The sequence below is a fragment of the Azolla caroliniana genome, unplaced genomic scaffold (genome assembly GCF_043228905.1).
Source record: "Azolla caroliniana isolate FFs.n. ecotype wild unplaced genomic scaffold, voAzoCaro1.0.p SCAF_8, whole genome shotgun sequence".
NCBI lineage: Eukaryota > Viridiplantae > Streptophyta > Polypodiopsida > Salviniales > Salviniaceae > Azolla > Azolla caroliniana.
In genome coordinates this window covers 6,089,250-6,104,165 of record NW_028230443.1, presented here as the reverse complement: position 1 = coordinate 6,104,165, position 14,916 = coordinate 6,089,250, and the positions used below count along the sequence as shown (strand labels likewise).

At 39.5% G+C, this 14,916-nt stretch overlaps 2 protein-coding genes across 2 annotated transcripts; one reads left to right on the top strand and one right to left on the bottom strand.

Moving 5' to 3' along the window:
• The first annotated feature begins 283 nt into the window (after window positions 1–283).
• LOC147860912 (uncharacterized) lies at window positions 284–7,590 on the top strand. Its single transcript, XM_087323890.1, has 7 exons — window positions 284–302; window positions 4,118–4,140; window positions 4,683–4,747; window positions 4,918–4,969; window positions 5,088–5,228; window positions 5,865–6,072; window positions 6,715–7,590. The coding sequence occupies exons 1-7, from the start codon at window positions 284–286 to the stop codon at window positions 7,587–7,589; spliced, it is 1,383 nt and encodes a 460-aa protein (XP_087180016.1). The 3' UTR covers window position 7,590.
• Window positions 7,591–9,884: 2,294 nt separating this feature from the next.
• LOC147860911 (tubulin beta-1 chain-like) lies at window positions 9,885–12,055 on the bottom strand. Its single transcript, XM_087323311.1, has 3 exons — window positions 11,610–12,055; window positions 10,880–11,149; window positions 9,885–10,770 (listed from the first exon to the last, which is right to left on the bottom strand). Exons 1-3 carry the CDS (start codon window positions 12,001–12,003, stop codon window positions 10,103–10,105), a joined length of 1,332 nt encoding a protein of 443 aa, XP_087179437.1. The 5' UTR covers window positions 12,004–12,055; the 3' UTR covers window positions 9,885–10,102.
• Between the last annotated feature and the right edge of the window lie 2,861 nt (window positions 12,056–14,916).

The following is a 14,916-nucleotide window of genomic DNA, read 5'->3' as shown; positions in this document are numbered from 1 at the left end:
CAACCCGACTCACGCAACGATCCGGAGCCGAAGGACACGACAACGTTGAACCGAATCGACCATCCGGCGCCAACCCTCTATTGCGACTCACAAAGCACAATACACCTCATCAAGAATCCGGTATACCATGCTAAGAAGAACCATATTGAGGTGAGGTACCATCACATTCGGGAGCTCGTCACTGACAAGAAGCTCGAAGTCCGAAAGGTAGATACCGAGGTGAACATCGTCGATAGCCTGACAAAGCCACTCTCAAAACAACACTTCAACACTAAGAGGACATATGGGACTACAACAAGCGAGTGAGCAAAGGAGAGTTGAAAGAAGAGTAGAAGATAAGACGAAGAAATGCATGGGCAAAGAAGTCGAAAAGGCGAAGACGAAGTCGAAGGAACCAGTCAGCCTAAAGGCTGAAGATGCAGCTAAGTGCAAAGGAACCAAAAGCATATCAACGATCCATTGGATAGCACAGGAAACTGCATACATGAAGAGACAACAACCTAGGGATGAAAAGATGAATCAAGTACTATCTTATTCGAACAGCAACTGACTCGGCAAGCATCCTAGCAAGGTGAATTCATCGCACCCACTCAACCACCATCCGATTAGCTTGTAACATACATTATAGTTTAAATTCAAGTTATAATTTAAGCTTACAAGGGAGATAACCCCATAACGTTGTATGTAGACAGAGTAGTTCTTTTACGGGGGAATCGGTTGGGATAAAAGTCCCACTCCGCCCACCTTGTATCTCTAGTGTGAACACATAGTAACTAACCTAACTATATAAGTGGGTTACTTACCCTGTAAAGATGAGTTTGAAGGTTAACATTATGTAATATAGTCTTCTTTGAGCACATCTCTCTCTCTCTCTCTCTCTCTCTCTCTCTCTACATGCAACTATTTGCTCTCATCTTCGTGATTCTTATCACAGTGCACATCTTCTTCACTATTTCTATTATTTGCTAGACTCGCTGACAGGTCCTTAATCACGCTTCCGCACTAACCATTTCAATAGCAACATGGTGGTCCGGGAATTATTGATCCACTAGATCAATGCACAGCCTTGTTAGCAAGGCTAATAGTTTGCAGCCTTTTACCAAGTCATGCCCCTTGGAAGCAATTGCATAGGCAAAGATTGTATCATTGTGCTCCGCCGATGGGTAGATTATGGAGTGATAGCATAAGATGGATCTTTATACCATACTATTTTTTAATAGTATTCTAAGAGAATGGGAGCATGCACATAAAGGGTTCCAAGACATGGTTTATCAACATGGGAGGAGGAATACTTGACACAACACTTAGTGTGGAATCTGAATATGTGTTGGTTGTCAAGGCACATGTTGGGGTCCTGTATGAGATTGGATTGGGACAAGCTCGATGCAGGGCCAAGAGAGTCCATTGATGCATGGAAATCCTTTCATACTTTGCATATAAATGAAAGGCCAGATTTATTTTCTTCCTTGAGAGGGGTGCAGATTATGTGGGACCATGTGTAATCGGTTTTGGGGCACTCATCCTCTATGGTATGGTCATTTAATCCTCCCAAGTGGAGAGGGGCATTTATCACGCTTCAAGTGATGGTGGGGGTAAGGGAACATTTGTCTTGAGGACGATTTCAAGACTATGATGTAGAGGAAGATGGCGTTATATGTAGATCAATGACATAACTAGAGATCTTGCAATATGCTACATTCTCTAAAATAAGGATCCTTGCTTATGATGGATCTATTGGATCATTGACCCACAAGTTAATGCATCCAAGGAGAATTGGAAATTGAGAGTTTTTGAAAAGAACCCCTTGATAAGGTTGCAATGGTATACGGGGGAATTTTGGTAGAAAGATCCACTTGACCGTGTGGAAAAAAGGTGTGTCAATGAATATTGAACGACGCATTTTGGCAGCCCAACGCAAGACTACACCACAAGGTAGTCAATTTTGGACCCATCAATGGGTCACATCCGAATTCTTAGCAACGTTTTGGAGGACATTATGGGAAAGGAAATAAGATATGAAAATAAATGTCTTCCAATGGCGAGTAATACATAGAGCATTACTGGTCAGCCAGTGGCTGCAACAATCAGTTGGACCGATTGCATGCATCTATTGTAGTTGCCAGATGGAGACATTGAAACATTGCTTGTGGGAATGTCATGTTGCACAAGTTTGGAGACGAGTGTTCCAAATTCTAACCTTTATGTTTTTGGGATGGCAGTTTTTCGTGGGGTATGGTAGTATGGGCTACGATGGCACAAATGATGTGGCCATATGATGCATGTCCACATTATACGATTATTTGAATTCAAAGAGGAAGGATAATGTTGGTGCAACGAAGTCATATAGAAGCTCCTTATATGTTAAAGGCAATCCAAGAGGTGTGGGAGTTGCTGGATGTTCTAAGGTGTTTAATAATACTATTGTTCATCCAGTGGAAAGTGTACAGAATGTGTGGATGTTGATGGTGCATACCTTGAAAGGGCGATATGATGAAAATAAAGGTGAGACAGATGTTGCAGTGTTGCAACGCCTCGAATTTATGATTTATCGCCTATTGGAAGAAGGCCCCTTTTCTCACACTAAAAAATGCAAGACCCATGTGGTGCTTAGCACCACTAGTAGAGATTGACATAATATTCGCATTCGTGGGGTCTACCCCACGAATGCATATGAATAGGAATAAAAATACATGTAAATGTATTCGTTTTCTTTTCTTTTTTTGAAATTTAAAAAATAAAAATTTGTTTTTTTGCTGCGAGCAAGTGAACATCGAGTAGCAAGCACAGAAGCCTCACCCTACTCCATGTGCATGTTGCTTACACCCTCTCTTCCCTTTGCATCCTGTTCTGAGCCAAAAAATTAGGGTTTAGGCTGAAAATACTAATTTCGACCGTATTTCTTCTTTTCGGCATGCGTCCTCAACTCCCTCTCATGCTCTATGTTAATCTTACATAATTATTAATGTATTAATTGATTATTATTTAATTAACTAATCTTTTTCAATGAACTAATTAATGTTTTAATGAATTAAGATATGTATTTGTAAATTAATTAATGTATTAGTGAATCAATTACTGTTTAAGTGAATTAATTAATTTTTATATTAGTGAGTTAATTAATTATTGATGTATGTGTGTATATACATATATGTATGTGTGTACATGTATATGTAACGAATGGTTTTATAATATTCTTGGGGCCGTTTTCTATTCTCGAATATCGCAAATATTACAAATGTCGAATACCACGAATGTCACGCATGGGCAATCTATGACCACCAATATGGTTGTTCCTACCACCAATCACATAACTAGGTTATGGAGTGGTGGAGTGCTAATACTATTTATCCTTTAGGGATGGGGACCCAAGGAAGAGTGCAAAATACCAAGGGTAGCTTGACGGTAGGTCAACGTTCTTGTAATAACTGTTTATAACTAATGAAAGGATATTTTTCAGGGGAAAAAAATTACATATACATAAATACTTGTATGTAGTACATATGTGTGTATACACTTTAAATTATTATTTTTAGTAACACTTTTATTACTAATGGGAAACCTCAAAGTGAGGTAAAAACTCACAAAGAATAAAATATATATATATAAGTGATTGTAAATTTGCAGTGTGATGTCTCTAAGTTGCAAACAATCAAATAGAGATTGCCTGCGGGATTGCTTAAAGAAGCTAACTTCATGCAGTTGGATTCGATCAAAGAACTTATTATTGTGGGTTGTCCAAATGGTCCAGAGTGCCCAAAATTATGCCCATTAGAGAAAATAGGCATTGTTGGATAAGGCACACGAAATTTGTCCAAACAGCCAAAAGTGTTTCCCAAACCTTCGGCAAGGAAATCTGTGATAAAGAGACGCGCTTAGTCTTTGTACAAATGTTGTAGTGAATGAGCAAGTCCATAATAAGTGTGGGACCGTTTCCAATCGTCCACCACATCTTGCACAATGCAGCGTGGCTATCGATCTCTTTTGAAGATTCAACCCAATCGGGAGCACACCGAATACACATCGCCATACACACACACCCACACACACACACATACATGTATGCATGTATGTGTGTAAATATGTAGACATGTGTGTGTGTGTGTGTGTGTGTGTGTAGACATATATGTATGTATGTATGTATGTATGTATGTATGTGTGTGTGTGTGTACATATATATGTCTATGCATACATATATGTGTTTATATGTATATATGTATGTACATATACATGCATACATGATGTATATGTATACGGATCCGTGAGAGGGGGAGATTGGAAGGTGTAGGGGTTGAGGGTAGTTTCGAACTCGTGCCCTTTGGTTTCTCCACTTTATCACTTACAACATAATTAAATTGAAGGGAAATAGATGTGCGTATATATAATGAAGAGCCCTCCTTCTGCTCCCTTACAATCATCCATCCATCCTCTCCCCAATTGCTCTGCTCTCCTCAATTCTCTCCATATATTACAAACTCCATACATATATGTATACTTATATCTATCTGTAGATCCATCGAAGAAGAGTAATCAAATACATACATACATATATATACATATTGATCTATTTTATATATATCTATAGAGCCATTGAACATAAACATGATGATGGCTCATGATCAGAAGCATTTGCATCCTCATACTATCAATACTTCTAATTATAAATATGCACGGCCTATAACTAGTGTATTCAAAATAGGCTTCCTAGCCCTGCACGTCTTTCTTCTCTTAAGCATCAAAGGCGTCTCAGGTATAAATTAAGTATACTCATTAATATGTATATGTATATGTATATCATGTGTATATGTATATATTAACATGTGTATAATATGTATATGTGTATAATGTGTATATATGTATATGTGCATTTCAAGTAATCATCTGATTAGATGTTATAATTTGTTTGACATGTAATATTAGTTTGTGGATTGATGGATCATTAGATAATCCTCCCATGTGGCTATATGCATATGTAATCTATTATTATATAATTCAATAGTATACAACATAAATTTGACTTAAAGTATGAATCTACATATCTTGATTTTTATGTTTGTTGCTCGAGATGTGAAGTTTGATCAATCCTAATCTTTTTGATATCTATAGGGACGGTCGAGTGCGAGGAGCTCGCGATCGAGGATTGTGCGTTTGCCGTGTCGTCGTCCGGGGCACGATGTGTACTCGAGAAACAAGTCCTCAACACCAACTCTGCCCCCGACTACAAATGCCAAGTAAAAACCTTATCTTTAATGCACTTCTTTGAACTCCCATTATGATTACTAGTATTGATAGTGGTGAAGTTAATCAATCAGTCATGCAGGACAAACAAGCCATTGGGGTGGGAAAGTGAGTCAGTATTGGTGGTACGCTTGGTTGACACTAGTTTAAAAAATGTGACAAGGCCATGGTGTCACTTTTGCCCCTGACCCTCGACCACAAAGGGAATATACCAATGTTCTTAGTTGAAAAGTGTGTAAGATGTAACGGGGTGTCTCTTAGACCATCCTAGATCTTTGAGAACTACATGGTGTGCTTTCTCGAGGATCCCTTGACCAAGTGAGGGGGGGTATGCTTTCCTAGTTATAGCAAAGTGTGTGTTTGACATCTTATGTTTTCTCAATCATGGGATAGGGGACAATTTACACCATGGTCATGTGCTAATTTGGCAATCAAAGGATGACACTAATATGCATCGATCTTTTCCTTATATAATCTTCTTGTTCATCCCTGAAAATAGACAAATAATGCTATTAAAATTGTCGGACTAAGATGCAATGTGAAAACATATAGTTTGTCTTCTAGAATATTGTGATTATAAATTACCTTCGCGTTCTAACCAATGTGTGGATGTGTGTACATCATACTAGACATCTGTGATCATGGCCGAAAGACAAATGGAATGGATCGAGACAGAGGAATGCATAAGCGCGTGTGGGCTCCAAAGGCTCACAGTCGGACTCTCCACAGATGCTCTCCTAGAAGGCGGCTTCACCACCAAATTCTGCTTCTCTACATCTTGTCGAACCAATTGTCCAAACATCAATGACCTTTACGTCAAACTAGCTGCTGAAGAAGGTCATAACCCATGCACATGCACAAAGACATATGATATATTTTAACACCACACTTCTTATGCATCATTTGAATTTTGAATTATTCGAGTGATTCATCTTTTGAAAAGAATATTCTAAGAAAGTTCATCTTTTCACTAGTATTAAAAAACATACACAATACAAAGAAGGATAACTTTGAACTTCCATTTTTTCACACTTCCCTTGATGTTTCCCTTGCAATTGTCAATGAAGATCTATGATTTTCAACAAAACCTCACAAATGGAAAACCCTAAAACGAACCCTAACCCATGTACCCACCCATGTTCAAGAAAATTTCATTCAATAGAATCCCATGTGGGAAAGCCTCCCAAGTATTTACCTTATATAACGTTGATCTTTTGGCTATCTCCTACTAAAACAATTACAATAAGTCCCATGTCTATCCACCACACATGCCCAATTATAGGTATATAAAACCTCACTAACATAAGTGACATCCAATTTCTCAAGGTGGTACACTCAATGTAAAAATATTCATATTAGAACTTCTAATTGCAATAGATAGATATGGATTTGCGTGAATGGATATATGTCATGTTTCTAGAGAAAATGGTAGCAAGGCATAGAGAGATGAGACTAATATGGTCATGATCCATTATGCAGGGATATATCTTCCAGGCCTATGTGAAGCACTGAAGGAAAAGGCCCCCAGAAAGCTCGTGTCGTACTTGATCCCCACCTCAAAGATACTCCAACAAAATTCCAACAAATTAAGCACAACTACAAGTATAACTGAACAATTACAAGTGGTCGGCACATACAATACTCCACTTCCTAGTCCAATCCCTTCTCCAAGTCCAGCGACAACACCACCTAGTCCACTTCCTTGGCCGCCTTCTCCTTCTCCTTCTCCTTCTCTTACTCCTTCTCTTTCTCCTTCTCCTTCCATTTCTAATAACAACAATTATGATTACTATATCAATTCGGGCAATGTTGGAACACCACCTATTACCTCACCTTCACCTTCACCTTCCCTATCTAATATTCCTACACCTACACCTACCCCTACTCCCTCGCCTTCTCCTTCAACTTATGTTTCTAATATTCCAAGCCCTAGGCCTATCCTTTCTCCTTATCAGATATCTAATCCTACTCCTACCCCTTCACCCTCTAGTCCTACCCCTACCCTTTCTCCTTCTTTTGGGTATGATACCTACATTGGCTCTACTCCTACATTGGCACCCTCTCCATCTTTATTCAATCTTATCCCCACCCCTACCCTTCCCCCTACTCTTGCCCCTTCTCCTTATACTTTTAACTATATTACATCTAATACCCCCGCCCCAGGACCTTCTCCTTCTTCCTATCTCAGTCCATATACCACACCTACTCTTGCCCCTTCACCTTCTCCATCATATCCTTCTCCATCTCCAACACCAATCCCATCTCTTGCCCCTTCTAATACTTATGATTATAACTACTACTATAATACCCCCTCTCCTTCCATCACTCCCTCCTTTGGCCCCATTGCACCTTGAAATTTTGAGCCTTCTTCCATCTAACACACACCTGGATGTGATTCCCAAGTTTTGTACAACTCTTAGATTAAGACAAGTCAATAATTCAATTAACAAGCTTACCTTTTTTCTCCATTGTTGTTTGTGTTATTATAATTCAATGATTAGAATGAAAGACATAGATAGAAACCACACACATACAAGTGAGGCCTAGTAGATATTTATTTAATGACATTATGAAAAAACATACCTCTTAGTGTTTTGTCTGAGGCCTACAAAAGCATGCAATTATAGAAATCAAACTAGAACTTAATCATCTTATATTCTCCTACGTATATTTATCTTAATCTTATTCTCTTGCAATACTTACTAACACACATACACGCACATTTTTAGTTTTATCAAGGTGTTAACTTAATTCGAATCCGTCCCATACTTTTCTAATATTTGCTCAATTCGAATCAATCGTGTAATTCATGATATCTTCATTGCATTGATTCATCAATTATATTAACCAAGTGCAACAATACCCTCCAATGTGATGGCAATCTATTAAGTTTTCCTTATATGCATGCAATGCATGAGGGAAGCATGTGTACATAGTCTAATCCAACATTTGGTAAGACATCCAATGTCTCCCATGTGCGGTACACATGTATATTGTATTGATGTGGACATTTGAGCTGACAATCTTTACATCACAGTTTGACAATCAAATTTTTAAACTTCTTAATATCCCATGCCAATAGAATGATAATTGACCTAAGATTTTGATGCAATTGATCTTGTCATGTAAGACCTACAAGCACATGAATACATGTTCTGATTCCTTAGAACCTCCATCATGTACGACCTATATGCCACGTGGTCCAAATCAATAACAATCTGCCCATCCTAACATTCAAGCATAACCTTGTTGTTCACAAAACTATCTATTTTCTTAGCTAGTGTGCTTCCACACCCCAGGTCCCCATGTATTACCAAGCATGCCACACGATAAAAAATAAAACAAAACCAAAGATGGCATCACGTTGAGCGATCTAAAACACACATTTCCACAGATCTATGAAACCAGCAACCATTACACATGGGAGATCGACTTTTAAAACAGAATCTAATGAGCTTCTCGCGAACCACAAGTCTTTTTGTAACAGCAGTTTTACATTGTAGATCAATTTTAAAAACAGATTTCCACAAATCTATGAAAACAGCTCAATACAACCATTACACATAGAAGATCAACTTTTAAAAAAGAATCAAATGAGCTACTTGCAAACCAGAGGTCTTTTCATAACAGCAGTTCTAAATTGTTGATCAATTTTTAGAAAAAGCTCTGATGAGCATGCTTATAACAGCAGTTCTAAATTGTAGATCACTTTTTTTTTAACTCTGATGAGAATGTTTTTGACACATAATCCTCTGCTCATTAGCAAAATGAATTAATACAGTCACTGGTAAGTATAATGATAGTAGGAAAATTGCTCTGTCCAATGGATGGATAGAGAAAGCCTTAACTAGCCTAGCTAACCAAAAGTCTCTGTTTCCCATCTGCCCATTTTGTGAAAATTTCTAAAGAAACCGTTTGGTACATATATGCTCATAGATCATGCACGGCAGGATTGATTCAGACGAAAGAAGACAGAAAATAATTGGGAGTGAACACAAATATGTATATATACATGGTTCCTTTGTGGCTGTGAACAATTATTTCCCCTATAGCTATAGTTCACATATACTAAACAAGAAGCTATATTCAAGAAACCATACCAATCTGGCAGTGATAGGATAGGATGTACATATGTCAGACATGATTTCCCAAACCAAAAACTTCATGCATTTGATAGGGAGCTGCTGTTTTCTGATCAGAAACCCCATTGACCATCGAATGGGGACTGTAGTTTCCAGTCGAAGAAAACCCATCTATCAATGGAAAGCAGGAATGAGACAAAATGTACAAACACAAGACATTTAATGCCAACACAGTGATGATAGATGTGTGTGTCTTCCAACCTTCCAAAAAATCAAGACCTTGGTTTAGTGTAGGCCATCCATCATCTGTCTTTACAGAAACAGACAGAACAGATATTTTTCTGTGCGCGCTTACATTCTCAAAAGCCAGTCAATTACGTTAACATACATTCAAAACGGAGAGTTCTTTTTCAATTTTTACCAGAGATAACAACTTCAAAATCAAAGACATTTCTGTGCATACACAAACAGAAAACCTTCGATTGCATGGCCATGGCAGGAAAAGAGTATTTTGAGTGCATCGGAGACTCTAAAATAAATCGTATGAACAGTGGAATTGACGATATGGACACTTAAGAACAGAGTATGGCATTGAACTAAACAAAAAACAGTAAACAAGAAGAAGCGTTCAGCACTTAGCAGAAAATAAAAGTTACAAAAATCGAAAGCTAATAAACCTGCTGCAAGTAGCAGCAAAAAGACTGAGATTGCCTCCCAGAAAAGAGTAGCCATGGCTAAGCTTCGTCTTCATTCATTCTTTATCCCAACCCGGCAATTGTTCACAATTAAGCTTCATCATATTCTTCTTCATACTCGCCCTCTGGCTCTGCAGTTGCATCCTGATACTGTTGGTATTCAGAGACAAGATCATTCATGTTACTCTCAGCTTCAGTGAACTCCATTTCATCCATGCCTTCACCCGTGTACCAATGCAAGAAAGCTTTTCTCCTAAACATAGCAGTGAATTGATCGCTCACACGCCTGAACATTTCTTGAATCGAAGTAGAATTCCCAATGAAGGTGCATGCCATCTTCAATCCCACTGGAGGAATGTCACAAACACTGGATTTCACATTGTTAGGTATCCATTCCACGAAGTAGGAGGAATTCTTGTTCTGCACATTGATGAGCTGCTCGTCTACTTCTTTGGTAGACATTTTTCCTCTGAACATAACGGAAGCAGTCAGGTATCTTCCATGGCGAGGATCTGCAGCACACATCATGTTCTTGGCATCCCACATTTGTTGAGACAGCTCAGGCACAGTGAGAGCCCTATATTGTTGGGATCCACGAGAAGTGAGGGGTGCAAATCCAACCATGAAGAAATGGAGACGAGGAAATGGAATCAGATTCACTGCAAGCTTCCTCAGATCGGAGTTGAGCTGACCCGGGAACCTCAGACAGCATGTAACACCGCTCATTGTTGCAGAAATCAAGTGATTTAGGTCTCCAACTGCAAAGAACGTGCACACAGTGTCAGGGAAATCTGAAAATTGAGGCTTCAGAGAACATTACAAGCTCCCAAAACATCATACAGAGATACAATTTCAAGTAGAACTTACAGGTAGGCGTGACCAGCTTCAAGGTTCGGAAGCAGATATCATATAAAGCCTCATTGTCTAGTACCATACACTCATCTGCGTTCTCAACTAGTTGATGAACAGACAATGTCGCATTGTATGGCTCCACGACTGTGTCTGAGACCTTTGGAGAAGGGAAGACCGAAAATGTCATCATCATTCTGTCGGGATATTCTTCCCTAATCTTAGAAATCAGAAGCGTTCCCATGCCAGATCCGGTGCCTCCACCGAGGGAATGACACACTTGGAAACCTGAGGTTGCAAAAGAACAAATTTCAGACGAATAATCTATGCCCTTAAATAACGAATTGTGGATTCGTAAATACATGCAGAAGTAAACGTTGATTTAGATCTGAAGACTTATGTAAAAAGGTACGAGCTACATTATGCAGGATCTGACGAAACAATAACCTAGATATAAACTACAGGATTCACTCCAAAATCTCCAAGGTCTGTTCAAAATCACACCTGAAACAATCCCAGAAGACCAGCCAGAAACCTGAAGACAAGCCTAAAAGACGGCAAATAAACGTCTTACAGGATAACCAACATGCAAAAGAGCACCAGATCTGACCATAACGACTCAATCCGAGACCTTCTATTACATTCAAAACGCAGGAAAACACAGATCTAGAAGATACAGAAACCGCTTCATGAAAGGAGTAACGGTGTTTGCGAGAAACGAAGGGAGATGTGTGAAACAGAAAGGTACCTTGAAGACAGTCGCAGTTCTCAGCTTCTTTACGAACAACATCGAGAACAGAGTCGATGAGCTCTGCACCTTCGGTATAATGGCCTTTGGCCCAGTTGTTACCTGCGCCAGACTGACCAAAGACAAAGTTATCAGGTCGAAAGATCTGTCCATAGGGGCCAGTTCTGACACTGTCCATGGTTCCTGGCTCAAGATCCATGAGAACGGCACGGGGAACGTAGCGTCCACAGCTGGCTTCATTGTAGTAGACATTGACACGCTCCAGCTCCATGTCGGAGGTGCCGCAGTAGCTACCGGTGGGGTCGATGCCATGTTCGGTGCAGACGACCTCCCAGAACTTGGCTCCGATCTGGTTACCGCATTGGCCGGCCTGGATGTGCAGGATCTCACGCATGGTGGCGAGAGAGAGAGATGGAGGTGGAGATGGAGGTATGAAGAGCGAGCAGGGGGGAAGCTAGGGTTTGGCGAGTGAGCGGGGGGTGGAAGATGGAGAAGCTAGGGTTTCTCGAGTGAGGGGGGAGATGCAGGTAGCTTCTTGGAGAAGCTAGGGAGGAGGGGCGGAGATTAGGGTTTGCAGGGGGGAGCGTGGTCTTATAGACAGAGACAGACACACAGACACAGACAAAGAGAGAGAGAGAGAGAGAGAGAGAGAAGAGAGAGAGAAGAGAGAGAAGAGAGAGCAATTTCAAAATGGGGCGCTTTCACACACACAGACGCGCTCTTGGCTCCACGTCATCTCCCAACGTCGTGCTTTGCCGCCCCCCCTGACATGCTGACGTGGACCCCGCCTTGCCCCCTGACCCCGCCGACGTGGCACCCACCCTCCCGCCAGCTGGCTGCTCACGTGGCCGGCGAACTGTGGGAAGAACATCCCATTATCCATACATAGTATGAATGAATCATACGTACCATTCGTTCATTCTCGCTCGAGCTCATTCTTTTATCATTCGAGCATGCAAAAACACCCTCGACGTATGGTAAATACCATACTTTTGCACTCATCATTTATTATAAGGTTTTTTTATTTTTTAGGCTAAGAAAGTTAAAGGTAAGTTAAGGTAAAAAATTGTTTTTAAAAAACATGTTTTAATAACATACGCATTCGTTTTCAAACGTATAAAACGAATGTTTGGGCTAACGAACACGAATATTACGTACTATGATCCCATATACATCCATGCTCGTATGTGTATGTATGTATGTATGTCTGCATGCATGCATGTGCGTAAGTATGTATGTATCGATGTATGTATGTATGTGTACATGTATAAGTATGTGTGTCTGTATGTGTTTGTGTTTGTATGTTTGTATGCATGTACATAGATGTGTGTGTGTGTGTTTGTATGCATGCATGCACATATATGTGTGTGTATGTATTTGTATGCATGCATGCACATATGTGTGTGTGTGTGTTTATATACATATATACATACATATGTATGTATCTATGTATGTATAGAAAGATGAGCATCTCTCTCCGCATCTGAACTTCCCCCCCTTTTGAAAAAACTAATTTGCCGAGAGTGATGTGATACTTTCGGAGCACCCGCCTCCACTACAACATTAGGCCACTCTTAAGGGGAATGCGGTCCAATGGCTTCAGAAATCATGGAGCTTCAAGAAGAACAACGTAGGGTCTCATCGATCAATTCGATTACAGGGGGTACATATAAATGTTTGGGTTTGCATATATACATGAATATGCACCATATGTGTCACACCTTGCCCTCTCTAGCAAAGAGAGTAAAGGATTTATTCATTTATTTATTTATTTTCCAAAAAAACAGTCCTTCCATTAGTTATAGTTATAAGAGAGTAAAGGATTTACTTTTTAGGAGGTGTGTGAGTGTATCCATGTCTTTAAGGAGGCCACATGCAAACTATAAAATCAAAACATTATACCTCTTATTTTAATGATGATAATTAAATATGCAAAGCGAGAAGTTAATATCGATCGCATTGACCCATCCCAAAATACCTATGTTCGAATGTATTGTTATACTTGCATATTAGCTTGAGCTTTTGAGGTTTCCACATGAGTGGACATGCTAGAGTGGTTATTGGGCATGGGTAGAAATCATGTGGGATGGCTTGCACAAGTTCAATTCCTTTCGTCCATGTTTAGTGTGTTCCACACTTGCCTAATATGTTTTTGTTATTTTTATTTTCGATGATTGGGTACACCTCCCAATATTGTAACTAATTGTCTCATGGGCAAATTTTGGTCTTACACGACGTTAACATTTCTTTCTTTCTTTCTATTGTATAGAGGGGTATCACTCTTCTCTTGGATGGTCTCAAGCATCTTCTGAGCCCATTGTATTTTATAGTTCTCTCCAAGATGATCCTTTTAGCGCAAGCTCATTTCCCCCTCAATTACTCTATCTATGTTGGCTTAACTATGTTGGGGGGCTTGTGGTAAGTGGAGTAGGAAAGCTAAGGTCGAAAAGACAATGATATATGAAAGGATGTGTTGAGAGAGAGAGAGAGGAGAAAGTATGGCATTTGCTTCGGACAAAACAGATGTGTGGAGAGAGATAAAGAGATATTATGGCATTTCTTTAAGGGAAATTATGCATCTAAATATGAAGAGTAGCAAGAGGAGAGGGAATATGGTATTTCTTTAAGAGAAAGGGGGTGTCAAAAGCTAATGAGACGAGAGAGATTATGGCATTTCTTTAAGAGAAAGAGTGTCAAAAGGCAAACTGACCAAAAATGTAAAAAGATGAGAGATAGAGTGTTATGGCATTTTTGATGATGCAATCCAACTTTCCCTTCGGAAAAAAGGTTAACACTGATTATTTCCTTTATATTTGCATTGGCCAGCCTGGATTTGCAAGGATATTTTAGACTTTGAAAAGAGCATGAGCAACTAGGATTTCTTAGAGAGACCCTGTGGGGGAGATACCACTTTCCACCTTGAAAAGGTTCTAAAGTCATCATGTGTACACCTCCTTGGTTTTGCAAACTTGATACAAAAGACTTCGGGAACATGGGAGCAGTTAGGGATTATGAGATAACTTATTGGATTTGATGAAGTTGCAACCAAAGTTGGTTATATATTAGGGCTTGATAACAAGGGTGTGACCACACTTTGGTCTACTAGAAATAATCGGCTCACTAATGTAGCTTGTCAACTTGGTTGTATGGTAGACATAAGAGAGTATGCAAAGTATTTTAAATCTAACAATATGGTGTTTCTCTTTGGTGATGGAAGATAACTTTCCATTTGGAAAGGTTAAAATGTTGCTTTTTCTTGAGAACTTGGCTACAATGCTTAGGCATTACATGAAAATAGAGATCTAAA